This window comes from Elephas maximus, chromosome 8 (genome assembly GCF_024166365.1).
Source record: "Elephas maximus indicus isolate mEleMax1 chromosome 8, mEleMax1 primary haplotype, whole genome shotgun sequence".
Taxonomy (NCBI): domain Eukaryota; kingdom Metazoa; phylum Chordata; class Mammalia; order Proboscidea; family Elephantidae; genus Elephas; species Elephas maximus.
This window is the reverse complement of record NC_064826.1, coordinates 8,093,110-8,121,018: the sequence shown is the minus strand read 5'-3', so window position 1 is coordinate 8,121,018 and position 27,909 is coordinate 8,093,110. Positions and strand designations below refer to the sequence as shown.

Sequence of the window (27,909 nt, the reverse complement as noted above, 5' to 3'; positions counted from 1 at the left end):
GAGTCCATTCCTGCCATGCGCCTCCTGTGCACTGTGGTCCTGGCTGTCCTGGGGGCAGGTGGGTCCTGGGCAGGAGCCTCCCTTATCCTGGAATTTCCCAATCCTGCCCCAGGCTTTTTCTGTGGCCTCAGCACCAGCTTTGGTCTCTATCCCTACAGGGCACATGGATGCTGCCGTCACCCAGACTCCAAGGCACCAGATCACAAGGACAGGAGGGAACGTGACTCTTCAATGTGCCCAGGACATGAACCACTACTCCATGTACTGGTACCGACAAGACCCGGGACTGGGCCTGCGGCTGATCCACTACTCTACCGATGTTGATGATATCAACAAAGGTGACATCCCAGATGGGTACAATGTCTCCAGATCAAACAAGGAGCACTTCCCCCTCACGGTGAAGTCGGCAGTCCCCTCACAGACAGCTGTGTACTTCTGTGCCAGCAGTGCCTCCACAGTACTGCACGGCCATCTCAGCCCTGCACAAAAAGGGCTCAGGAGGCCCTCAAAGCCTACTCAGCCTGGGGACCTCAGAGTTGGGATGGTAGGTTCAGGGACATCTGCACCTGCTGAGGTCCACCTCCAGGCCCCCTCAGCCGGCCAGGACCTACTGATGGTAAATGCACAGAGATGCAGTGTGTCCTGCCCCTGAGCCTCTCACCTGGCTCCCAAACGCTAGGCCTTCTCCAACACTGCTCCTAAGCTTCTCCTGAAGGAAAGGGAGTTTGTAACTATACTATCCAGTTAATGAAATTGGACATATGTTAGTCATCCTGGAACACCTGGGTGTTCTCCTAGCAGTGAAATCAGGAGTTGAACCCCCTGTAATAGCCTCACGAGTTCTGGAAGCACAGGGAGACGTTCTAGAACATATTACACACTGGTGTTTCTGGATGATGAGGCTGAGTCTCCTTCCATAAAGAGGATGAGAGGAGCCCTTTCTGTGGCACGGAGATGTGAGTGGCAGGGCTTTGCTGTGGGCCATGGAGACAGAGTCCTTCATAGAGATGAGAGAACACAGGTGATGTAGGTCTTTGACCAGAAGAAGGAATAGGAGCTCCAGACTCAGACACTGGCCCAGGCATCACTTCCTCTCCTGTGTTCCTGGATACGCCAGTGACTTCAAACTCGTCCTGGCCCAGCCAAGTCAGCCCCCAGTGCACGCTTTAACTAAGGACGGAGATTCTGAGCAGTGTGGCCAGGAGGATGGATTTGCTGTGACAGGCACAGACACACGGCCCAATGGATCGTCCTTGGTCGGGCATTTGAGATGCTGGACGTGTTTCACAATGAACGTGCCTGGCAGACGGGCGAGTGGTAAGAGAGAACATAAGCTTATAGACATGGTGTGAGGTCTCCCTGTCCAGACAGCCCTGGAGCCCTGGTTCAGCACCCATGGGGCCATGTTTTTAAAAAGGAGCTTATACACATTCAAATCGGTCATCCATCCATATGTGTTATAATATGATCCCATGATCCTGAGGCTGCGGGGACTGATGAGACAGTGTCTTCATCTGCCTTTTGGGGAAAAGGACTCTCCCTCCTCTGCTCATGTGCACAAAGACCCTGAACCAGGAAATCCCACAGTCTTGTCTGACCCACCATGTCCTCCAGGCTCCCCTGTTGGGTGGCCCTCTGCCTCCTGGGGGCAGGTGAGCCCCTGCATGCCAGGTAGTTCTAGAGTGTGGATGGAGTATGTGTGAGTGTGTGTATGTGAACATATATGGTGTGTGTGTGTCTGTCTGTCTGTTTGATGATTCCCATCATTGTCCCCATCCTTTTCCCAGCAGCTGTCTCCTCAGTTCACATTTTGCTACAGTTTCGCAGGCCCCCAGGCACACGGTCATAAAGAGAGACCAGGCCATAGCCCTCAGAAGCGATCCAGTTGTGGGACACAGCTGCCTCTACCGGAGCGAACAGGCCCTGGGGCAGAGCCTGGTGTTTTGAAACAATGTCTGAAACAGTGATGCAGTAGACATGTGGGGATGCCTGAGGCTCAGTTCTCCCTGGAGAGGATTGATGGGTCCTCCTCCACACTGAGGATACAGCCTGTGGAGCAGGGGGACTCGAACATGTACCTCTGTGCCAGCATCTTAGCCAAAGCACGGCATGGCCACCTCCTTCCTGTGCACAAACCACATATTCCTCCTCTCTCCTTTCTGTTTCTAGAAGACTGAGCAGAGCCTTCCTCTGTCTTCCACTCCCCAGGGAAAGCAGTAGACTGGGACATCGGCTGACCTTTGTGTAGGAGGAGGCCCGACCACAGGTGAACTCCTGAAGTGCTGTGGCTGTAGGTGGGTGGATGGAAATCATTAGATGGTAACAGAATTGTCTGCTCAGTCCTCTGCTGAGCTGGTTTACTCGAGTTACGTTGATGTCTCCTGTGTGGCCAGCATAGGGCATTTTTGTGTGTCTTCAGTAATGGATGTAGAAAGAAATCCTACTCTCGAGTTCTGTGTTTTTCTTCCTGTTTTAGAGTAGATATTATTTCCTTCTATCCCCAGGTCTGCCCCTCTCCCTTTCAGAACGTGGTTTAAGGGAAGAAAATCCCAGTTAGATGATGACTGTCAGATATCCCATAGGATTTAAGTAGAATAGGGATGTTAAACATGGTAACTTGAAGGAATAGAGTTAGGATGTTTTAGGCTGGGTTTTCTAGAGGAGCAAAACCAGTGAAGTGTGTGTATAAATTTATATAGAAAGGTTTATTTTGAGGAAAGGGCTCACAGAATTGTGGAGGCTGGCAAGTTCCAAATCTACCAGTCAGGTGTGAAGCAGGAGGCTTCCCCTGACTCACGTGGTTGCAGGAGCTGGTGAATCCAAAATCTGCAGGGTGGGTGGCAGGTTGTAGGCTTCTGCAGGAAGTGGAGGTCAATCATGAGATAAGTGCAGGATTGAGAGAGAGTAGGAGCTTTGCTAGAACATCCATATATATTGGATACAGGCCACACACCCAGGGAAACTGCCCTTCCAACTGACTGGCTGCTCCCATCAGATCACAAAATGGAGGATAATTACATAACTTCTGCCAAAGCACTGAGAACCAGGGTCTAGCCAAGCTGACACATAACATCAACCACCATCTCGGGTTAGGACTAGTGCTGGGATTGGGGCTAGAGGATGCTGCTTGTAAAGCTTCAAGAATGTTCTGGAATATGCACCCTGCCAACTATGCAGAGGTCCCTGGGTGGCACACAAGTTTATGCTCAACTACTAACTGAAAGGTTGGCGGTTCAAATCCATCCAATAGAACCACAGAAGAAAGGGCTGGAAATCTGCAGTAACACATGAGTTCTTCACAAGTTGGAATCAAAGGCAATGGTTTGGGGTTTGGTTTTGAATATGCAGATACTTCCCAGCATCCCTTGGGCCAGAGCAGAAGGGATAAACTATGATGCTGCTTCCCTTTTTGAACAAAAGATGGTGCTGTGGCACCACTGAAATCTTGGGGTCCTGGGTGGGTCCAGATATGCTGCCCAAGAGCAGAAGGGTTAAGAAAAACTTAACTGATCCAATATTACGCAGGTGCTTGAGGCTCTCAGTTACTGCCAGGCTACCTACAGCACTGTGGGAAGTGGGAGGTCCCTCAAATTGCTAAGGAGAACCACAGGGGGAGAACTGTGGGCCCACAGCCTTTATACCAGGTGAGGTACAAAGAGAGGAAGATGAGAAACCATAGGTTGGGGTCTACCCTGAGCTCGGTGCACTGGGCCTCACCCTGTCACTGCTGCAGTCACCAGGGACTGGGCCTGATACCCGAAAAAAAAAAAAAAAACGAGGTGAAGGTTAATCCAACTCTCCATTGGAGGAGGGGCTCTAAGGAAGAAGAGGAGGAGGAAGGAGAGAAAGGGAGAAGAAATAGAGGAGGAAGAACCACCACTGTCCCCTATCAGACAAAAATTCTCTGGAGGGAAAACAAATGTCAGTTGCAAACTACAACACCTACAAGGATGCAAACCACCCAGGAGAAATGTTAATAGATGGAGCAGACAGCAGCCTTGACCTGGAAATAATCAGCTAGGAGAATTATCACCCAGAGACTGTCACCTAAGTCTCTACCAAGCACCTAAAATGGTTCAATGTTGACAAATTATTTCTGATGTAGTGACTGTATATTCCTTCCATCTGTTTTTGATGCTTCCTGTGTCATTTCATATTTTTCCCATAGAATCCTTCACTATTGCAACTTGAGGCCTGAGTTTTTCTTCAGTTCTTTCAGCTTGAGAAATGCCAAGTGTGTTCTTCCCTTTGGTTTACAATTTCTAGCTCTTCACACATGTCATTATAATACCTTAGTTTGTCTTCTCAAGCCACCCTTTGAAATCTTCTGTTCTGTTCTTTTTACTTCAGCAATTCTACCTTTTACTCTAGCTGCTTGACATTCAAGAGCAAGTTTCAGAGTCTCTGCTGACATCTGTTTTGGTCTTTTCCTTCTTTCCTGTCTTTTAAATCACCTCTCGCTTTCTTCATGTCTGATGTCTTTATTTCATTGCACAACTCCTCTGGTCTTTGGTCATTAGTGTTCAAATCTATTCTTGAGATGGTCTCTAAATGCGGGTGGGATATACTCAACCTCGTACTTTGGCTCTTGTCAACTTGTTCTAATTTTCTTCAGTTTCAATTTGAATTTGTATAAGAGCAGTTGATAGCCTCTTCCACAGTCGGCTCCTAGCCTTGTTCAGACTGATGATATTGGGCTTTTCCATCATCTCTTTCCACAGATGTATTCAATTTGATTCCTGTGTATTCCATCTGACGAAGTCCATGTGCATAGTTGCCATTTATGTAGAAGAAAAAAGGGATTCGCCATGAAGAAGTCATTGGTCTTCCAAAATTCTATCATGCAATCTCTGGTATCATTTCTATCACCAAGCCCATATTTTCCAACTCCAATCCTTCTTCTTTGTTTCCAACTTTCACATTCCAATCACTGGTAAGTATCAATGCATCGTGGTTGCATGTTTGAACAATTTCAGACTGCAGAAGCTGGTAAAAATCTTCAATTTCTTCGTCTTTGGCCTTAGTGGTTGGTGCGTAAATTTCAATAATTGTATTAACTGGTCTTCCTTGTAGGCGCATGGATATTTTCCTATCATTGACAGCGTTGTCCTACAGGATAGATCTCGAAATGTTCTTTTTGACAATAAATGCAACAGTGCCCCTCTTCAAATTGTCATTCCGGACATAGTGGACCGTACGATTGTCTGATTCACATTGGCTAATATCAGTCCATTTCAGCTCACTAATGCCCAGGATGTTGATGTTTATGCCTACCATTTCATTTTTGACTGACCATTTCCAATTTTCCTAGGTTCATACTTTGTACATTCCAGGTTCCGATTATTAATGGATGCTTGCAGCTGTTTCTTCTCATTTTGAGTAGTGCCATATTAGCAAATGAAAGTCCCGAAAGTTTGAGTCCACCCACGTTATTAAGGTCAACCCTACTTTGAGGAGGCAGCTCTTCCCCACTAGTCTTTTGAGTGCCATCTAACTTGAGAGGCTCATCTTCTGGCACTATATCAGACAGTGTTCCATGGCTATTCCAAAGGCTTTCACTGGCGGATTCTTGTCAGAATAGACCGCTTCTTCCTAGTTTGTCTTAACCTGGAAGCTCAGCTGAAACCTGTCCACCATGGGTACCCTGCTGATATCTGAATACCAGTGGCATAGATTAGGTTTATTTTGTATGTTACAAGGGATTTTAAAGCAAAGAGTTGGCTTCTGACTCTAGCTTCTGAGTTTTCCCTCACAGTCTGCATCACACTGTTATCGCCAAGATCCTAGGACAGCAAAAGCTGCTAGCAAAAGCAGAAACGATGCCCTTAGCACGTGCCCTGGGCCTGAGACACAGGTAGGTGGCTGCATCCCAAGACCTACAGGAGGCACAAACGCTGCTTCTCTGCTATAAAGTAAGGTCCACACACTAAAAATGCCTCTGATAGTTTCTACTCCATTAGCTTGGGGGTTCACCCTTCTCTTCTGTGCAGTAACAGAGGTAGAGTGCTATGTTCACCTCTTTTCTAGGCACCCGCATCCATTTTTCTCCCAATCCGACTCTTAGGAGCCTTGTTGCAGGTCCTGCCTGCGTTCTCACTTGTCTTCCACAGGAGGTTGAGAATTAAAACATTAATCTCACCCCCCTCCTGGAAACTCCTTTCTTCCCCAACTCCAATGATGAGTTGATTGTGAGTGGTCTTTGAGTCGGCTCTGACTAAGGACTAACCTTACGTCCAACAGAACGAAACTTTGCCTGGTCTTGTGCTGTCCTTCAATGTGGGTTTTTATTAGGAATGTTGAGGAGCCCTGGTGGTACAGTGATTAAGCGCTCGGCTGCTAACCAAAAGCTTAACTATTGGAACCTACCAGCTGCTTCACAGGAGGAAGATGTAACAATTTACTTCCTCAAAGATTACAGCCTTGGAAATCCTATGGGAGAATTCTGCCCTGTACTGTGGGGTAGCTATGAGTCGGCATTGAATCAATAGCAACAGGTTTTTTTTTTTTTAATTAGGGATGCCTACTCAATTCATTTGTCTTTTCACTTTCAATGTCGTGCATGAATTATTGTTTTTTTTTTTCTCAGTCTTCAGCTATTACCTCTGTAAGGGTGATTTTCGGTTGCGTACTTCCGTTCAGATTTCTGATCTGCAGAACATCGTGTCAGCTTTCCAGCAGAACATCCTCACCCTGCATCCCAGGGACCCACAGGCTCAGCACGTGCACTGTGCCTGCGCCATTCTGCTCGGGGAGCCTCTCAGGAGAGTCTGGTGTTACATGTTCAAATCATTCATCTAAGTGTGTTGTCATATGGTCACATGATCCCGAGGCCATGGGGTCTGATGAGAGTGTGATATTACCTGCTTTGTCGGGAAAGGGACACCCCCTTCTCTGCTCATGTGCACAAAGTCCCTGGCCCAGCAACGTCTCCAGTCCTGCCTGACCCACCATGGAGTCCAGGCTCCTCTGCTGGGCAGCCATCTGCCTCCTGGTGGCAGGCGAGTCCCTGGACACCAAGTAGTTCCAGTGTGTGTGTGTGTGTGTGTGTGTGTGTGCACGTGGGGGCATGTGTGAGTGTGCATGTGTGTGTGGTGTATATGGTGTGTGCTTTCATGTGGTGTGAGTGTGTGGTATATGTGTGTGGTGCGTGTGAGGGTTGAGTGTGATGTCTGTGGGGTGTGTGTTTGTGTAGTGTATGTGGTGAGTGTTATGCCCGTGTCTGTGGTGTGTGTGTTGTGTGTATGCGTGTGTGTGTGGTGTGTGTGTGCATGTCTGGTTTGTGTGCGGTTGTATGTGGTGAGTGTATGTGTGGTGTGTGTGATGTGTGTGTGTCTGTCTGTGTGCTGATTCTCATCATTGTTTCCATTCTGTCCCAAGGGTATGTCTCCTCAGGTCAAACAGGTGCTGCAGTCTCCCAGGCCCCCAAGCACAGGGTCACAAGGAAGGGCCAGGCTGTAGCCCTCAGGTGTGATCCAATTTCTGGTCATGCTGGTCTTTTCTGGTACTGGCAGACCCGGGGGCAGGGCCTGGTGTTCCTGACATATTTCCAGAATGAAAATGAAGTAGACAAATCAGGGATGCCTAAGGATTGGTTCTCTGTGGAGAGGCCTGAGGGGTGGTCTTCCACACTGAGGATCCAGCCTGTGGAGCCAGGGGACTCGGCCGTGTACCTCTGTGCCAGTAGCTTAGCCACAGCGTGGCATGGCCACCTCCTTCCTGTACACAAACCGCATACTCCTCCTCTCTCCTTGCCTCTCCTGGAAGCCTGAGCAGAGTCTTCCTCTGTCCTCCACTTCCCAGAGAAAGAAGTAGACTAGGACATCAGCAGACCTTTGTGTAGGAGGAAGCCAGACCACAAGAGAACTTCTGAAGCTCTTTGGCTGTAGGTGGATGGATGGAAATCATTAGAAGGTGACAGAAATGTCTGCCCAAACCTCTCCTGATTTGTGTTTACTGGGGTTACTTTGATGATCTCCTGTGTGTGGCAGAGGACAGGAATTTTTTGTATATCTTCGGTAACGGAGACAAAAGGATTTCCTTCTACTTCAAGTGCTGGGTTTTTCTTCGTATTTTGGACTAGATAATTATTTCTTTCTATCCCTCATTCTATTTTTCTCCCTTTCAGAATGTGGTTGTAAGGGAGAAAATCCCAGTTAGTTGATAAGTGTCAGATATGCCACAGGAGTTAAGTAGAATGAGCTTGGGATAGTAAACATAGTAACTGGAAGGAATAGAGTTTGGGTGTTTTAGACTCGTTCTCTGGATGAGCGAAACTAATGAGGAGTATATATAAAGACACATGGAAAGATTTACTTCAAGAAAATGGCTCACACAATTGTGGAGGCTGGAAAGTCCCAAATCCACAGGTCAGGTGTCAGGCTGGAGGCTTCTCTTGACTCACGTGGTTGCAGGAGCTGGTGAATCCAAAATCTGCAGGTCATGTGGCAGGCTGAAAGTCTCCAGGAACTGGAGGTCAACCATGAGATGAGTGCAGGATCAAGAGAGAGAGTATGAGCTTTGCCAGAACAACCACATACATTGGATACAGGCCACACCTCCAAGGAAAGTGTCCTCCCACCTGATTGGCTGCTCAAATCAGATCACAAAATGGAGGATGATTACATAACTTCTGCCAAACCATGAGAACCATGGCCTAGCCAAGCTGACACATAACGTTAACCACCACATAGGGTTAGGACTAGTGCTGGGATTAGGGTTCAAGAAAGTTGATTGCAAAACTTCCAGAATATCCTGGAATATGCACTCTGCCGCTTACGCAGAAGCCCCCGGGTGGCCGAAAAGTTTGTGTTCCACTACTAACCGGAATGTCAGCAGTTCAAATCCACCCACTGCAATCAGGGAAGAAAGGGCTAGATATCTGGTTTCATAGAAATTTCAGTCAAGAAAACTCTGTGGAGCTCAGTTTTACTCTGTAACACGTGAGGTTGTCATAAGTCAGAATCTTTTGTCAATGGTTTGGTGTTTGGTTTTGAATATGCAAAAACTTCCTGGAATCCCTTGGGCCAAGGCAGAAGGGATAAAGCTTGATGATTCTTCCCTTTTGTGGCTACAAGATGGCACTGTGGTACCACTGAGGTGTAGGGGGCTCTGGGAGGTTCTGGGGGAGACACCCAGCACCGGAAGGGATAAGAAAAACTTTAAGACATCTAATATTAGGCAGGTGTTTGAAGCTCTCAGTTACTGCTAGGCTAGCTATAGCTCTGAGAGAGGTGGGAGGTCCCTCTGATTACTAATGAGACCTACAGTGGGAGATCTGTGGGCCCCCAGCCTTAATGCTAGGGACAAGTGCAAAGAGAGGAAGTTAAACGCCTTGGGGTGGGGTCTACCCTGAACTCAGTGCACTAAGCCTCACTCATCCTGTCCTTCCTGCAGTCAGATGGACCTGGCCCTGAGAACCTGAGGGAGGGCTGACCCAAATGTCCACTGGACAAGGGGCTTCAAGTAAGAGGAGGGTTAGGAAGGAGAGGAGGAGGAGAAGGAACAGATGAGGAGGAGAAGGAGGGGGAACATGGAGGAAGAAATAGAGGAGGAAGGGAAGAAAGGGGGAGGAGGAAGAAGAGAAGGAGGAATAAAAGGAGGAACAGGGAGAAAGAGGAGGAGGAAGAGCAACTAAGGAAAGGAAGAGTACGAGGACGAATAGAAGGAAGAGGAGGAGAAGGAGCTCCAAGGAGGAGCAAGAGGAGAGCATTGGGCTGGGTGGTCCCCCTTGCCCTGTCCTGGCAGGAGCCCCAAGCTCCTTTGGGTAACCCTTTGTCTGCTGAGAGCAGGTGACCACAGGCCTGGTGGAAACCACTCTTCTGCGAATGCAAAGCCCTGGCTCCCAGCCCTCCCCATCTTCACAAGGTCAAGCAACCTTCCCAACCTTGTCTTCACTATGTCCACCTTTCCAACAGTCCCAAGGATGAGGGAATCCCCCAGATGCCAACATACCTCATTACACAGGCAGGGAAGAAGGTGACCTGGTGTGTTCTCAGGACATGGTCATTTTGCAATGTCCTGTGAGGACAAGACCCAGGGCAGGGCCTGAGATGACCACTACTCAGGGAATGTTGGCAGCACTGCAAAGGAGACATCCCAGCTGGGTAGAAGATCTCCTCAGGAAGAGCCAGCATTTCCCCCTGACCCTGGGTCAGTGGGCCCCAAACAGATGGGATTCCTCTGTGCCAGTAGCTCAGCCTCAGAGCCACACAGCCATCCAGCCACTCCCAATGCACAAAGGGCAGTCACTGTGCAAGTGGATATCCCTCAGGGGGCCCCATCTCAACCAGGAGGAAACCACCTTATAGAGGCACCAAAGCTCCTCCTGATCTCCCTGCAGTGGAAGCTCAGTCTTTGGGGCTGTGGGAACCTCAGTGTCGGTTGGAGTATGTGTGAGCATGTAAGTGTGTTTGTGTGTATGCATGTGTGTGTCTGTGTGTGAGTGTGCATTGTCTGAGTATGTGCATGTGTTTGTGCATGTGTGAGTGTATATGTTAGTGTGTGTGCATGTGTCTGTGAGCGTGTGTGTGCATGAGTGTGTGCGTGTGTGTGTGTGTGTGTGTGAGAGAGAGAATGCTAATAACACTTCATTCTACGTCATCAGTCTGGAATACTGTGGGTATCTGAGTTAGGCAGATGGCAGTCACCCCCAATCTGACATTTATCGTTCATTTTCTTCTTAAGGGAGATGAGCAAAGGAGGAGGAGGACACTGAGCAGCTTTAAACCCTCCCGGGTGATCTGGCATTCTCCAACTCTAAAACGATTACATCATGTCACCTGAACCTTAGTACTACCGGGTGGTGGTGGTTGTTGTTGCTTTCAGCTGCTCTCGAGTTCACCCTGACTCATGGCGACCCCATGAACAGTGGAACCAAATGCTGCCCAGACCTGTGCCATCCCCATGATGGGCCATGGATTTGGACCACTGTGATCAGTAGGGCTTTCCTCGGCTGATTTTCAGAAGTAGCTCATCAGATCTTTCTTCCTAGTCTATCTTACTCTGGAAACTCTGCTGAAGTCTGTTTAGCATCATGGCAGCACACAAGTCTCCACTCACAGACGGGTGGTGGCTGCGCTCGAGGTGCATTGGCTGGGAATCGAACCCGGTTCTCCCACATGGAAGGTGAGAATTCTACCTCTGAACCACTACTGCCTCTATCAAATAACAATTCTCTGGAGGAAAAAAAAAGTAACTCACAGAGTATGAAACCCAGAAGGAAACAAACCACTCAGGGGAAATGTTAATAGATGCCCCCGACAACAGCATCGGACCCGGAGATAATCAGCTAGTAGAATTATCAGCCAGAGACTGCAAGCTAAGTCTCTACCAAGCCCCTGTGGGCATAGGGGAGGTTTTGGAGGGTTTTGAGGCTGTCTCAAGGGTAGATTAAGGAAGGAACTGAAATAACCATTGCTTTGGATTGCATTAAGACCCATGAACTCCTCCATTTTTTTCTTTTAAAAGATGACAGAGTAATACTGGGCATTAAGTTACTTCTCCTCCAGCCCACATCCCTCCTTGGCACTTTGCAGGTGAATGCCCACAACTGAAAGCCAGTTCTTAACGCGGATGAATGAGCTCCAAGCCTGGGAGTTCCAGGGGTGGACTTCCCAGGGTGAAAAGCCACTTGCAACAAGATTGTGGATGCCCACACCCAGCACCCCAGGTCCCAGAGAGGGGAGCCAATCCAGTCACCAAATGAACACTTGGCTAAAAGCCAATGGCTACAGGGAGAAACTGCTGACCACTAGGCCAAATTATGAAGTCCCGGGTACATGAAATTAATTCAACAGCCTTTGAAGTATGTTTTTATTTTTTGAAGTTTTGTGTTAAAGTTCTTTTTATAGAGCTACAAGTTAAAGTGGCTTTCCTAGGCCAAAGTTCCCCTCACCATCCTTAGTTTGGGGTGCTCTCTGTTCACACACATTTTCTTACTCAATAGACCCTGTTAACTCTGACTTGTTTGTATAGTTGTTTTCCTTTGACATTGGCTACAGCTTTGCTTCCTCCATTGCACCTCAGTGTCTCCTTGCAGTGCAGCTTATTTCAGCCCTGAATTTGGATGTTATACTTCTGTCACAGACACTTCTCAAATTCTCAGTAGTTTATGTGACTACTTGAGCTTTCTCGTCTTCTCTTTTTGTGTGTGTTTAAATACTTTTTAAAATGGACTAATGGAATACAAGTATGTGCTTGTATATTCACTTCATTTATTTTTTTATCCTTAATAGAGGGCCAAATGCTCAAAACATGGGTACAGCTTGGTTAACTTGATAAATGTAGACCCCTGTGCAAACAGAACACAGATCAAGATAAAGCAGATTTCCATCCAGTAAGAAAGGTTTCTTGTCTCCTTTCTCATCAATCTTGCAGAGGTGACCATTTTTCAGTTTTCTATCACCATAGATGAGTTTCGTCTGTTCTTGAACTTTGTATTAATGGACTCATGTAGTAAATATTTATTTTTTACTGAATTCTTTTCCTAAAAAATATTTTTAGGAGGCGGGGCTGAGAAGGCAGAATAGACAGACACTTCCAGTGAGCCCTCTGACAATAAAGACCAAAAAAAACAAGTGAAACGAGTGTATTTATGACAAGCTAGGAGCCCTGAACATCAGAGGCAAAGTTAGAAAATGAACTGAAGGTCAGGGGGAGGAAGAGGAGGTTTAGAAGCTGAGAGAATTTGCCAGACCTGAATCCCCCAGAGCCCTTAGGTACCATTCCCGGGAGCTGAGGTGATACGCTGGTACTAGTGTTTGGCCACAGTTTCCTCAGGGAGAAGCAGCCAGCCACACAGCCTACTCGCACCTCCGGAACCAGAGACAAATGGCACTCTCAGCAAAAGATAAATTATCATGTATATTTTACTGCACCCCCCCACCCCCAAGCATGCTTCAGTGCCTGTTCATTTCCCTAGGCTCTGTTGAGTGCCTTGAGCCATCCTCTAGGCCCTGGAGAAGGAATAAATTTGCAACTGGGGGAAAAGATTATTTGCCAGCTCCACTAACCTGGTGAGCTTAGGACAGAAGCGGCTCCAGTCTAGGCATGAGCGATCTGTGGACTTTGAGTACCTTTCCCCCCTGCATTGATCTGTGTGGGCCTATTTGAGGAGAATAGGCCCTTGTTGGCAGACTACAACTGTTTCAGCTGTGCAGTGGACAGGTGGGTGTTTGATGGTTGACACCACTTTACCTATTATACAGGGTCCTCACCTACCCACATCAGGGTCCTAAGGACTGGTGGCTTCACTCAGTTCACCCAGCCACCTGCAAAAGAGGTCCAAGGATAACTCGTACCTCCCAGTCCTTACAACCAAAAACATAGGGTTTCCATGGTCCATCTGTAGAACCCACCCATCTGTACACTCTAGGGAACAGGGACACGCTTTCCTCAGAGACACAAGGGGGAAGATTCTCAGCCATCTGCCTTTTTCAGAGCATGACACCCTGCGGCAGCCAGATACCAGAACCCACACCGATCACCCCTGCCCCTCTTAGACTGTAGGACACTGCCTGAACCACACACTTGATGATCAGTTACCTGGCAACCTGAGCTGAATTCATACAAGAAAAGTGAATGGACTGATATACCTGATAACAGGTGTAGACATCTGCGGACAGGATGTCAGCACTCCAAAGGAGAAAATAATCAAGCTAGCTCACTCAAGCAACCCATTTGGCCATATTAAAACAAAACAAAGCAAGAAGCTACAACACAGTAAGCAAACATAAAAGAAATTAATACAAAAACTAATAGATGGCTCGGAGACAACAGTCGATATCAAGGCACATAAAGAAACAGACCATAATCACCTCAACAAGCTGTCAAAACAAAGAATCAAGGGACCTTCTAGATGAAAGTGCCTGCCTGAAATTACTGGAGGCAGAATACAAAAGATTAATACACAGAATCCTTCAAGATATCAGGAAGGAAATCAGGCAATATGCAGAACAAGCCAAGGAACAGACAGATAAAGCAGTGGAAGATATTAAAACGGTTATTCGGGAATATAATGAAGAATTTAAGAAGCTGGAAAATCCATTGACAGAAAGCAATCAGAAATTTAGAAGAATAATAACCAAATTACAGAATTAGACAACTCAACAGAAAGTCAGAGGAATAGAATTGAGCAAATGGAAGGCAGAATTTGTGAACTTGAAAATAAAGCACTTGGCACCAATAGATTTGAAGAAAAATCAGATAAAAAATTAAAAAAATGAAGAAACCTTAAGAATCTCATGGGACTCTATCAAGAGAAATAACCTACAAGTGATTGAGTTCCAGAACAGGGAGGAATAACAGCAAGTATAGAGAGAATTGTTGAAGATGTCTTGGCAGAAAACTTCCCTGATATCATGAAAGATGAGAAGATATCTATCCAAGATTCTCATTGAACTCCACATACGGTAGACATATTATAATCAAACTTACCAAAACCAAAGGTAAAAGAGAGAATTTTAAGAGCAGCTAGAAATAAACAAAAAGTCGCCAACAAAAGGAGAGTCCATAAGAATAAACTTGGACTACTGGGTAGAAACCATGCAGGCAAAAAGGCAATGGGATAATGTGTATAAAAAATGAAGGAAAAAAAAATTGCCAGCCAAGAAGCATATATCCAGCAAAACTGTCTCTCAAATATGAATGTGAAATTAGGACATTTCCACATAATCAGAAGTTTAGGGACTTCGTAAAAACCAAACCAAAGCTACAAGGAATACTAAAGGGAGTTGTTTGTTTAGAAAATCAATAATTTCAGGTATCGACACAAGACTAGAGCACTGGGCAGAGCAATCAGATGTCAACCCAGGCAGGGAAATCCCAAAAATAAATCAAGGTAATAAAATGCTCAAAACAGGGAAAGAGTGATATTATTACGTAAAAGAAGACAACATTAAAACAATCCAGGTGGACTAAGAAATATAGTCGTAGATCTTTCATATAGAGAAGAAGACAAGGCCATACAAAGAAATAAAAGTTGGGTTTAAATTTACAATAATAGGGGTAAATAATAAGGTAACCTCAAAGGAGACAAACTATCCCACACATCAAAATAAAATACAAGAAAAGATAGAGACTCAGCAGAAACAAAATCAACAACAACAAATATGAGCAAAAGACAATATAGAAAGATAATCTACCCAGCACAAAAGGTTAAGTGGGAAAAAGAAACTGCCAACAACACACAAAAAAAGACATCAAAATGACAGCATTCAATTCAGAGATATCCATAATTACAATGAATGTAAATGGTTAAAAGCACCAGTAAAGAGACAGAGAGTGGCAGAATAGATTAAAAAACATGATCTGCCTATATGCTGCCTACGAGAGACACGCCTTAGACTTACAGATACAAACAAACTAAAACTCAAAGGATGGAAAAAATGTATATATCAAACAAACAACAATCAAAAAAGAGCAGGTATGGCAATATTAATTTCTGACAAAATAGACTTGAAAGTTAAATCCATCTTAAAGGATATGGAAGGACACTATATGATAATTAAAGGGACAATATACCAGGAGAATATGACCATATTAAATATTTATGCACCCAACGACAGGGCTGCAAGATACATAAAACAAACTCTAACAGCATTGAAAAGCGAGATGCACATCTCCACAATAACAGGAGACTTCAACACACCACTTTTGGTGAAGGACAGGACATCCAGAAAGAAGCTCAATAAAGACAGGCAAGATCTAAATGCCACAATCAACCAACTTGAATTCATAGGCATATACAGGGCACTCCACACAACAGTAGCCAAGTATACTTTCTTTCCTAGTGCACATGGAACTTTCTCTAGAAGAGACCACATATTAGATCATAAAGCAAGCCTTAGATTATCCAAAACATTGATATATTACACAACATCTTCTCTGACCCATAAGGCCTTAAAAGTAAAAATCAATAACAGAAAAAGCAAAGAAACCAAGCACTTGGAAACTGAACAATACCCTGCTCAAAAAAGACTGGATTATAGAAGACATTAAGGATGGAATAAAGAAGTTCATAGAATCCAATGGGAATGAAAACACTTCCTGTCAGAACCTTTGGGATACAGAGAAAGCAATGCTCAGAGGTGAATTTATAGCAATAAATGCACACATACAAAATGAGAAAAGGGCCAAAATCAAAGAATTATCCCTACAACTTGAACAAATAGAAAGAGAGCAACAAAAGAAACCCTCAGGCACCAAAAGAAAACAAATAAGAAAAATTAGAGCAAAACAAAATGAAATAGAAAACAGAAAAACAACTGGAAGAATTAACAAGACCAAAGGCTGGTTCTTTGAAAAAATCAACAAAATTGATAAACCATTGGCCAAAATGATGGAAGAAAAACAGAAGAGAAAGCGAATAACCCGCTAAGAAATGAGATGGACGATATTACAACAAACCCATCTGAAATTAAAAGAATCGTATGAGATTACTATGAAAAATTGTACTCTAACAAATTTGAAAACCTAGAACAAATGGATGAAACTCTAGAAACACACTACCTACCTAAACTAACACACACACAGGTAGAACAACTCAATAGACCCGTAACAAAAGAAGAGATTGAAAAGGTAATCAAAAAATTCCCAACAAAAAAAAAGCCCTGGTCTGGGTGGCTTCACTGCAGTGTTCTACCAAACTTTCAGAGAAGAATTAACACCACTACTACTAAAGGTATTTCAGAGCATAGAAAAAGACAGAATACTCCCAAACTCATTCTCTGAAGCCAGCATATCCCTGATACCAAAACCAGGTAAAGACACCACAAAGAAAGAAAATTAGAGGCCTGTAACTCTCATGAACTTAAATGCAAAAATCCTCGACAAAATTCTAGCTAACAGAATTCAACAACATATCGAAAAAAATAATTCACCGTGACCAAGTGGGATTCATACCAGGTATGCAGGGATGGTTCAACTTTAGAAAAAAATTTAATGTAATCCATCATATAAAACAAAAGACAAGAATAACATGATTTTATCAATTGATGAAGAAAAGGCATTTGACAAAGTTCAACACCAATTCATGAAAAAAACTCTCAGCAAAATAGGAATAGAGGGAAAATTCCTCAACAAAATAAAGGGCATTTAAACAAAGCCAGTAGCCAACATCATCGTAAATGGAGAGAGCCTGACAGCATTCCCCTTGACATGGAGAACCAGACAAGGATGCCCTTTATCTCCACTCTTATTCAACATTGTGCTGGAGGTCCTAGCCAGAGCAATTAGGTTAGATAAAGAAATAATGGGCTTCCAGATTGGCAAAGAAAAAAAGTAAAAGTATCTCTATTTGCAGATGACATGATCTCATACACAGAAAAGCTAAGGAAGCCTCAAGAAAGCTACTGAAACTAATAGAAGAGTTCAGCGGAGCATCAGGATATGAGATAAACACACAAAAATCAGTTGGATTCCTCTACACCAACAAAAAGAACATGGAAGAGGAAATAACAAAATCAACACCATTTACAGGAGCCCCCAAGAAGATAAAGTACTTAGGAATAAATCTTACCAGACATGGAAAAGACTTATACAAAGAAAACTACAAAACACTTCTGCAACAAACCAAAAGACACCTACGTAAGTGGAAAAACATACTTTGCTCCTGGATAGGAAGACTTTTCATTATAAAAGTGTCTATTTTACCAAAAGCAATCTATAGATTAATGCCATTCCCATCCAAATTCCATCGACATTTTTTAATGAGTTTGAGAACCAAATCACCAACTTCATACAGAAGGTAAAGAGGCCCCAGGTAAGGAAAGCATTACTGAAAAACAAGAACAAAGTGGGAGGCCTCTACCTGATATTAGAACCTGTCATACCACCACAATAGCCAAAACAGCCTTGTACTGGTACAACAACAGATACATAGACCAATGGAATGGAATTGAGAATCCGGACATAAATAAATCCACATATGAGCGGTTGATATTTGACAAAGGACCCAAATCAGTGAGATGTGGGAAAAGACAGTCTTTTTAACAAATGGTGCTGGCATAACTAGCTATCCATCTGCAAAAAACTGAAACAAGACCCATACCTAGTTCCATGCACAAAAACGAACTCAAAATGGATCAAAGACCTAAACATAAAATCTAAAACAATAAAGATCATGAAAGAAAAAACAGGCACAATGTTAGGAGCCCTAATACATGGCATGAACAGTATACAAAACATTACTAACAATGCAGAAGAAAAACCAGGTAACTGGGAGCTCCTAAAAATCAAACACCTATGCTCATCCAAAGACTTCACCAAAAGAGTAAAGAGATTACTTACTCACTGAGAAAAAGTTTTTAGCTATGACATTTTCGATGAGCTCCTGATCTCTAAAATTTACATGATACCACCGAAACTCAACTACAAAAAGATGTATAACCCAATTAAAAAATGGGCAAAAGATATGAACAGACACTTCACTAAAGAAGACATTTGGGTAGCTAACAGACACATGAGGAAATACTCACGATCATTAGCCGTTGTCGTTGTTGTTGTTAGGTGCTGTCAAGTTGACTCTGACTCATAGGGACCCTATCCACAACAGGATGAAACACTGCCGGGTCCTGCGCCATCCTTACAATTGTTGTTATGCTTGAGTCCATTGTTGTAGCCACTGGGTCAATCCACCTCGTTGAGTGTCTTCCTCTTTTCCACTGACCCTGTACTTTGCCAAGCATGATGTCCTTCTCCAGACTGATCCCTCCTGACATGTCCAAAGTATGTAAGATGCAGTCTCATCATCTTTGCTTCTAAGGAGCATTCTGGTTGTACTTCTTCCAAGACAGATTAATTCGTTAGCAATTAGAGAAATGCAAATTAAAACTGCAATGAGATTCCATCTCACTCCAACAGGCCTGGCATTAATCCAAAAAACACAAAATAATAAATGTTGGAGAGGTTGTGGAGAGACTAGAACGCTTATACACTGCTGGTGGGAATGAAACATGGTACATCCACTCTGGAAATCGATTTAGAGTGGCCCTTCCTAAAAAAGCTAAATAGGACTACCATATTATCCAACAATCCTACTCCTTGGAATAGATCCTAGAGAAATAAGAGCCTTTACACGAAGAGATGTATGCACAGCGATGTTCATTGCAGCACTGTTTACAATAGCAAAAAGATGGAAGCAACCGAGGTGCCCACCAACGGATGAATGCATAAATAATTTATGGTATATTCACACAATGGAATAGTATGCATCGATAAAGAACAGTGATGAATCTGTGAAACATTTCATAACACGGAGGAATTTGGAAGGCATGCTGGGTGAAATTAGTCAGTTGCAAAAGGACAAATATTGTATAAGACCACTATTATAAGAACTCGAGAAATAGTTAAAACAGAGAAGAATGTATTTTTTGATGGTTGCGAGAGAGGGGAGGGAGAGAGGGAGGGAGAGGGGCATTCACTAATGAGGTAGTAGATAAAAAGTACTTCAGGTGAAGGGAAAGACAACATACAATACAGTCAAGGTCAGCACAACTGGACTTAACCAAAAGCAAAGAAGATTCCAGAATAAACTGAGTGCTTTGAAGGCCAGCGTAGCAGGGGTGGGGGTTTCGGGACCACAGTTTCAAGGGACATCTACATGAATGGGCATAATCAAATCTATTAAGAAAACATTCTGCATTCTTCTTTGGAGAGTGGCATCTGGGGTCTTAAAAGCTAGTAAGCGGCCATCTAAGATACATCAGTTGGTCTCAACCCACCTGGAGCAAAGGAGAATGAAGAACATTAAGGACACAAGGTATTTACGAGCCCGAGAGACAGAAAGGGCCACATAAACCAGAGACTACATCAGCCTGAGACCAGAAGAACTAGATGGTGCCCGGTTACAACAAATGACAGCCCTGACAGGGAATACAACAGAGAACCCCTGAGGGAACAGGAGAGCCGTAGATGCAGAACCCACATTCTTGTAAAAAAAAAGACCGTACTTAATGGTCTGACTGAGACTAGAAGGACCCTGTTGGTCATGATCCCCAGATCTTCTGTTTGCCCCGGACAGGAACCTTTCCCAAAGCCAACTCTTCAGACAGGGATTGGACTGGACAATGGGATAGAAAAAGATGCTGGTGAAGAATGAACTTATTGGATCAAGTAGACACTTGAGACTACGTTGGTATCTCCTATCTGGAGTGGAGATGAGAGGGAAGAGGGGTTAGAACTGTTGGAATGGACATAAAAAGAGAGAGTGTTGGGAAGGAGCAGCCTGCCTCATTAGGGGGAGAGCAATTAGAAGTATATAGCAAGGTGTATATAAATTTTTTTATACGAGAGTGACTTGAATTGTAAACTTGCACTTGAAGCATAATAAAATTTTTAAAAAAATTTTTTTAAAAATTTATCCATGTGCTATATGAATCAGTAGTTTATTCTTTCTCATTTTTGAGAAATACACCATTGTTTAAGTATTCCACAGTGTCTTTATCCATTCCCTCTGGATGGATATCTGGGTTGCTTCCAGTCCTCAATTATTGTGAAGAGTGCTTCTCCAAGCATCCTTACACTAGCCTTGGGGGTAAATGCATTCATTCCCTTAGATATAAACAAGAGTGGAATTAGTGACTCATAGGGTAGACATGGAATACCCGGGGTGGTGCAAATGGATAACATGCTAGGCTGCTAAGTGAAAGGTTGGAGATTCGAGTCCACCCACAGGTGCCTTGGAAGAAATACCCGGTGATCTACTTCCAAGAAAGAAGTCATTGAAAACTGTTTGAAGCAGTGTTCTGGGTGACACACGTGGGGCCATCATGAGTCGGAGTCGACTGGACAGCAACAGGGCAGCTGGTTTTAGGGTGGGCATATGCTTAACTTTACCAGGATCATTGGAGCAGTTTTTCAGAGTTGTATCAATTCACAATACCAGGGCATGGGAGTTCCCCTTGCTCCACAAACCCAGTCTTTTTTCTGTTAGCCACTCTTTATGTTTCTATGAAGCAAATGCCCCTGCGGCCAATGTCCCCAGGTAGGGAAGGGCAGAGAGTGATTCTTTATTGGATTTTCTTAGGTTTCTAGCTCCCCAAAGCACACAGTTTATATTCACACAGCACATTTCTCACGCCTCTGTTGACTCTCCTGCAGTGCTGATTGTAGGAGGTGCAAACTTGTGTTTCTGCACATTGTTGTTGTTGTTAGGTGTGACCAAGCCAGTTCTGACTCATAGCGACCCTATGCACAACAAAATGAAACACTGCCCAGTCCTGTGCCATCCTCACAATTGTTGCTATGCTTGAGCTCATTGTTGTACCCACTGTGTCAATCCATCTGGCTGAGGGTCTTCTTTTTCCCTGACCATCTACTTCACCAAGCATGATGTCCTCCTCCAAGGACTGATCTCTCCTGAAAAATCGTCCAACTTATGTGTGGCATAGTCTCTCCATCCTTTCTTCTAAGGAGCATTCTGGTTGCACTTCCTCCAAGACAGATTTGCTTGTTCTTTTGGCAATGCAGGGTATATTCAATATACCCCGTCAATACCACATTCAGCAGAATGTTACAAATTTTGTTAAAAATATTGCAACTTCTTTTTGTTGTTGTTGTTGTTTTGTTTTGTTAAAAAAGGAGGTTGTTCCTTTTTTAAAGACAAAATATATTCTCCAAGCCTCATTCTCACCTGTAGGAGTAGGGACCTTGGTGGTCCAAGCGGTTTTCATTCAGCTACTAACCTGAAGGTTATTGGTTTGAACTGACCCAGTGATATGGTGATGATCTGGTGATCTGCTTCTGTAAAGATTACTTCCAAGAAAACCCTATGGAGCAGTTCTACTGTGTAACACCTGAAGTCACCATGTGTCATAATTTACTCACTGGCAATGAGTTTGGTTGTTTTCATTTATTTGCTTGTTTGCTTAGGTCTATCAGTCAGGATCCTGGCAGGATTGAGGAAAAGCAATGAAGGGACTATTTGAAACATTGTGGTCGGGTTAGACAGGGGAAGAAGAAGCACCCTAGAGGGCTAGCACAGGTGGGTGGCTCCTACCTGTCTTGGTCTGAAGGAAGGAGAAGAAGGTGTGGTTTCCCTGGCAGCTGAGCGCTGTGGCTTTGGAAGAAGGCTGCCTTTTAGGAAAGATGGTCTTAGGGGAGAAAAGTAACCAGTATAAAACGAAGCCCCACAGAAAGCGAGCCAGCCAGGGTAACAGTATAATCATTTCCACTTCTAATTAGTGTGACCGTATGTCTTGGTTTGCTCTGAACAGGCCTGGTTTTAGCATCAAAAGTCCCCTATCCCAAGAAATCCCTTAGTCCGTAACCCAGGTTTCTTGGTCATCCTGCCACCTTCTCCTTTCCTGCCATTATCTCCCTTCAGCCTCACTCAGCCATGAGGAAGAGGAGAATGGACCAGGGGCCAGCCTCCCATGGCTCCAACCAGATGGGTGTGGGGGAGCCAGCACAAACCACCCAGAGCCCACTGCATGGGGGGCTGAGGGAAGCAAGCCCCGAGGGCCTAGTCTGTGCTGGATGGTAGAGTCACAGAGGCCTTTCTGAGGAATCTGCACCCGTCAGGCTCAGACACCCTGGCCCCTGGTTTGCACTTGATTACTAACCTAAATTTTGGTGGTTTGAACCTACCCAGGATACTGACGAAGAAAGGTCTGTCAACCAACCCCTGTGAAGATTGTTCCTGTTGTTTGTGGTTGGGTGGGTTCCAAATCATGGTGACCCCAAGTCTGCAGAGTAGAACAGCTCCAGAGGGTTTTCAAGACAGTGACATGACCTTTCAGAAGCAAATCACCAGGCCTGTCTTCTGAGGTGTCTGTGGGTGGGTTAGAATCACCCACCTCTATGTTAGCAGGTATGAGCAAACAGTGTCACTCAGGGACCTTTTCTAGATGGATGGATGGATGTGTGGTTGGGTGGATGAATGGGTGGTTGGATGAGTGGATGGATGGATGGACGGACGGACAGATGGATGGATGGATGGGTGTGTGGGTGGGTGGGTGCATGGATGAATGGGTGGGTAGACCGAGACATAGCTACCTAGACAGATTTATAGATACAGAGATGGATACAGAGGTGGATACATAGATAACTGTGATTGAGCGGATTTCAGCTCATGACAAGCCCAAGTAATCAGGGTTGAACTGCTTCATACAGTTTTCTAGGTTGTGACCTTCCAGAAGGAGGTCACCAGGACTGCCTGCCAGGCATCTCTGGGTGGGTTTTAACTGGCATTCTTTCAGCTGGTAGTCAAGTGCTAACTGTTGAACAATCCAGGGCCCCCTTCCATGAAGATAACAGCCAAGAAAACCCTCTGGAGCTGTTCTACTCTGCACGCATAGGGTTGCTGAGAGTTGGAATTGACTCAGCAACTTTGGGTTTGGTTTTTTCGTTTAGACTCCTTTGGACCTGATCACGTGGACCAGATTCCGGCCCATTTTGGAGGACTGGAATGCTGCCCGGGACATGAAATTTATAGGCAAACCTAGTTGAGCCTGGCATTGGGGGATATCATGGGGCCCAAGGAAGCACTGGGACTAGTTTAGTCAGGGACCCCTCCCGCACACCAAGGCTCAGGCCTCTGAGTCTAAAATGGAGCCCTGCAGGCAGCAGAGGTTCCCCACCTCCCCGGAATGTGGAGGGGTAGGCAGGACAGGGGCAGGCAGAGGAGCCAGGCCTCAGAGACACAGAAGAGATGCTGTGTGGGGACCCGACCCTTGCTGTAAAAGGCTTGGCAGACAGGGCAGAATCCTGTGGGGTGAGGAGAGGACACTGGAAGCCTCAGCCTGAAGTGACAATGACATCAGACAGTGATGTCACAGGGCATCCCCTAATCAGGGAAATGAGGCCGAGGACTCCAGTTCTCTCACTTTAGATACCCAAACCCTGAGTAAGCAGTGATGCTGCCCTGCCAGGGGCCCTAAGCTCCCGGAGCTACTGCTGGGTGCTGTTTCGCCTCCTGGGGACAGGTGAGTCCTGTGGAGAGCGAGCCCCGCACTCAGAGTTGGCCCTCCCCTGGGGGCACCATCAGCGCCCCTGTGCTCATCTCCTCCTTGTCCTCCCCCTCCTGCCATGGGCCCAGTGGGTTCCGGAGTCACCCAGACACCAAGACACCTGATCAAAGTACCAGGACAGCAGGTGATGCTGAGCTGTTCCCCCCATTCTGGGCACCTCTCTGCAGACGCTGGGCGAGGGCCCAAGGTTCATTTCACTGTTAGAGGGGGAAACATCAAGACAAAGGTGACACCAATGACCGGTTCTCAGGCCAGCAATTCTCTGACTTCCACTCGGAGTTGAACCGGATCACCCTGGAGTGGGGGGACTCAGCCATGTCCCTCTGTGCCAGGATCTTGCACAACCCTGCAGAACCCCCTCCACCCTGTTCACAAAGCCCTCTGCCCGGCTCAGGAAGTGACAGTGAGAGTGAGGGCAGCCCCCAGGTTGAGCTCAGGCCTGCTGAGAGAGAGCTTCCCAGGTGCTCTTTGCTCTGCTCATCCCTGTAACATGTGTCACTCCTGACACAACTATGCTGAGGAAGGACTGAGTGACAGTTTGTTCAGATGCAGAACCACAACTGACAGAAGTGAAGCCACTCTCCTGCCGGCAGAGGTAACAAGGAGCAGAGGGAAGAGGCACCCTGGGCTCCATTCCTCCGGTACCTGTGGGCCCCCCACCCCACTCTGCAGAACTATCCCTGCATCAGCTTCCCCTTTCCAGGCCCAACTGTGCAGGAGCAGGAAGGTCATAGGTCATGCACCACGTGGAATTGTCATGCCGCTTCCCTGACGACTTCAGGGCAGAGATCCCCCGTGGGTCCTACAGATGCCAAGAGAGAAAGGCCAGGTTTTCGGCACTGTAGCCCTCACAGGGATTCAGGGTGTGTGAGGTCTTTTATGAAGGCTGTCCCTGGGTGGTCCAAACAGTGAACATGCTCCACTGCTACCTGAAAGGTTGGAGGTTCCAGTCCCTTCAGAGGTGCCTCAAAAGAAAGGCCTGGCCATCTCCTTCTGAAAAACCGTCTGCTAAAACTCCTACGGAGCACAGTTCCACTCTGACGCACATGGAGTCGTCATGAGTCAGAGGTGACTCAGCTGTTCCTGGTTTTGTTGGGTTCTGTATGTGCGGGGTTTCCAGCAGTGTCTTCTCAGCTGCACACAGAGAGGAGGGGGGATTTGCTAGGGAGGCTTCCTATGCATGGTGGGGCCTACCAGGAGAGAAAGGACATGAAGAGTTGGCATTCCTTAGTTAGTTCCTCTTATTTAACCCACATTTGCACATGCCCCCTACTTTATACAAGATATGGGATCACATGAAATAGGAAAGGGAACTTAAAATGACATAAGCCTCTTTCTTGTTTGGGGGTTCCAGGGTCTGCAATGCTAAATGTACAATATTGACCTTAAACATCTGCCTGTTCCTGTGGAACCTTCTAATGAGTCACAGGGCAATTACGGAATGTAGGTGGTCAGGGCACTACTGTGCATGCAGGGTCCAGCTCTGCTCCCTGGAGAAGGTTCCAGAAGAAAACACTCATGGGCAATTTCACCAGTTACCAGCTGTTTTCAATTTGACTCTGACTCATAGTGACCCCATGTGTGTCAGAGTAGAACTGCTCTATGGAGTTTTCAAAGGCTGACTTTCCAGAAGCAGATGGCCAGGCCTTACTTGTGGGGCACCTCTGGGTGCACTCAAACCTCCAACCTTTTGGTTCGTAGCTTACGGTGTTAACCATTTGTACCCCCAGGGACTCTGTCCACTGATTAGCAACCTTAATTCCCTCTACAGCCTTAATCCCCTGCCATGAAATCTAATAAACTCACAGGCTCCAGGGATTGGTACCTGCATATGTTTGGGGACCATTCTCCTGCCGGCCACACCCAGGAAGCAGGTGCCTGGGTGTATCTAGCTAGATGTGGGCAGGTATCCCACCAGTCAGTGAATTGATGAGACACTAAGTGAAACCTTCCTGAGTGCTGGTTGAAGAGGTGCCCTGGGATCTGGAGCCCGGACTCCAGAGGGCGTCTTTGCAGGTGGAAGGAGGTTAACAGGAGGGTGGGCAACCAAGCAAATGAGAAAAGGACTCTTGAAGGAATATCTGGGACACATGAGTCATAAATAGCACCAGGAAGCCCCAAAGATCTCCCCTGGCTTTCTGGACTGCAGGGTTAGTTAGGTAAATAAAAGCCAGTGAGTCAAGGAGGAAATCCACAAACTGTTTTGTGGGAAGCCAGGAAAGACTCATCTCCTGACTAGATTTGTGCAAATCAGAGGACTGCATTCCTCCCACACTGAGCTGCTGGCTGCATGTTTGTTTTTTACCTGAAGTTTCCAGGGGGTGGGGGAGGGGGCGTGGCCACTGGGGCAGGCTGCTCTGGGGCCAGGCTGGAAAGGAGGGTGACATCTCAGAAGGGCCCTTCCAGAGTTGGTTCCTGCCATGCGCCTCCTGTGCACTGTGGTCCTGGCTGTCCTGGGGGCAGGTGTGTCCTGGGCAGGAGCCTCCCCTCTCCCGGGACTTTCCGATCCTGCCCCAGCTTTTCCCTGTGGCCTGCGCACCAGCTTTGGTCTCTGTCCCCACAGGGCACACGGATGCTGGCATCACGCAGACCCCAAGGCACAAGATCACAAGGACAGGAGGGAATGTTACCCTGCAATGCACCCAGGACATGAACCAGAACTCCATGTACTGGTACCGACAAGACCCGGGACTGGGCCTGCGGCTGATCCACTACTCTAATGGTGCTCCTGATACCTACAAAGGCGATGTCCCCGAGGGGTACAGTGTCTCCAGATCAAACACGAAGGACTTCCCCCTCACGGTGGGGTCGGCCGTCCCGTCGCAGACAGCTGTGTACTTCTGTGCCAGCAGTGTCTCCACAGCGCTGCACAGCCACCTCAGCCCCTCACAAAAAGGGTTCAGGAAACCTACGCAGCCCGCTGAGCCTGGGGACCTTGGAGCTGGGGTGGCAGGCGCAGGGGCCTCTGTTGCTGGTGAGGTCCAGCTTAAGGCACTCTCAGCCAGCCAGGACCTAGTGATGGGACTCAGCTGTGTGTCTCTGGGCTAGCAGCAATCACACAGAGCTGCAGTGTGTCCTGTCCCTGAGACCCTTGCCTGGCTCCCAAATGCTCGACTTTTGCCAGCCCTGCTCCCCATGAAGGAAAGTGAGTTTGTAACTACAGTGTCCAGTTAATGAAAGTGGACGTATTTTAGTGACTATGGAACACCTGGGCATTCCCCTAGCAGTGGAGTGAGGAGTTGAACCCCCTGTAACAGCCTCGTGGGTTCTGGAAGCATGGGGAGATGCTCTAGGGCATATCACACACCGGTGTTTCTGGACTAAGTCTCCTTCCATAAAGGCTAAGTCTCCTTCCATAAAGAAGTGGAGAGGAACTCTTTCTGTGGCGCGGAGACTTGAGTGGCAGGGCTTTGCCATGGGACGTGGAGACATAGTCTCTCACAGAGAGAAGAGAATGCAGGGGACATGGGTCTTTGACTGGGGCAGTGGGCCAGGACCCCTGTGGTAATTTTTTTAAAGAGCGCTTACCCGCTGCAGTAGAGTGGATTCCGACTCATAGCGACCCTGTAAGACAGAGTAGAACTGCCCCATACGGTTTGCAAGGAGCGCCTGGTGGATTCGAGCTGCTGACCTTTTGGTTAGCAGCCATAGCTCTTAACCACTATGCTGCCAGGGTTTCCAAAGGGAGCTTATACATATTCAAATCAGTGATGCAAGTGTGTTATAATGTGGGCACATGTTCCTGAGGCCATGGGAACTGATGAGACTGTGGGGAAAGGGACACTTCCTCCTCTGCTCATGTGCACAAAACCCTGCCCCAGCAAATCCTCCAGTCCTGCCCAACCCACCATGGGCTCCAGGCTCCACCGCTGGGTGGCCCTCTGCTTCCTGGGGGCAGGTGAGTCCCTGGACACCAAGTAGTTCCAGTGTGTGGTGTGTGCGT

At 46.3% G+C, this 27,909-nt stretch overlaps 1 gene segment (V, D, J or C); it reads left to right on the top strand.

The window, feature by feature from the left end:
- On the top strand, positions 1-27,014 carry LOC126082194 (T cell receptor beta variable 6-4-like). The segment is given in 2 exon segments: positions 1-58; positions 26,530-27,014. Coding segments are annotated over 2 exon segments (528 nt in total).
- Positions 27,015-27,909: the final 895 nt, after the last annotated feature.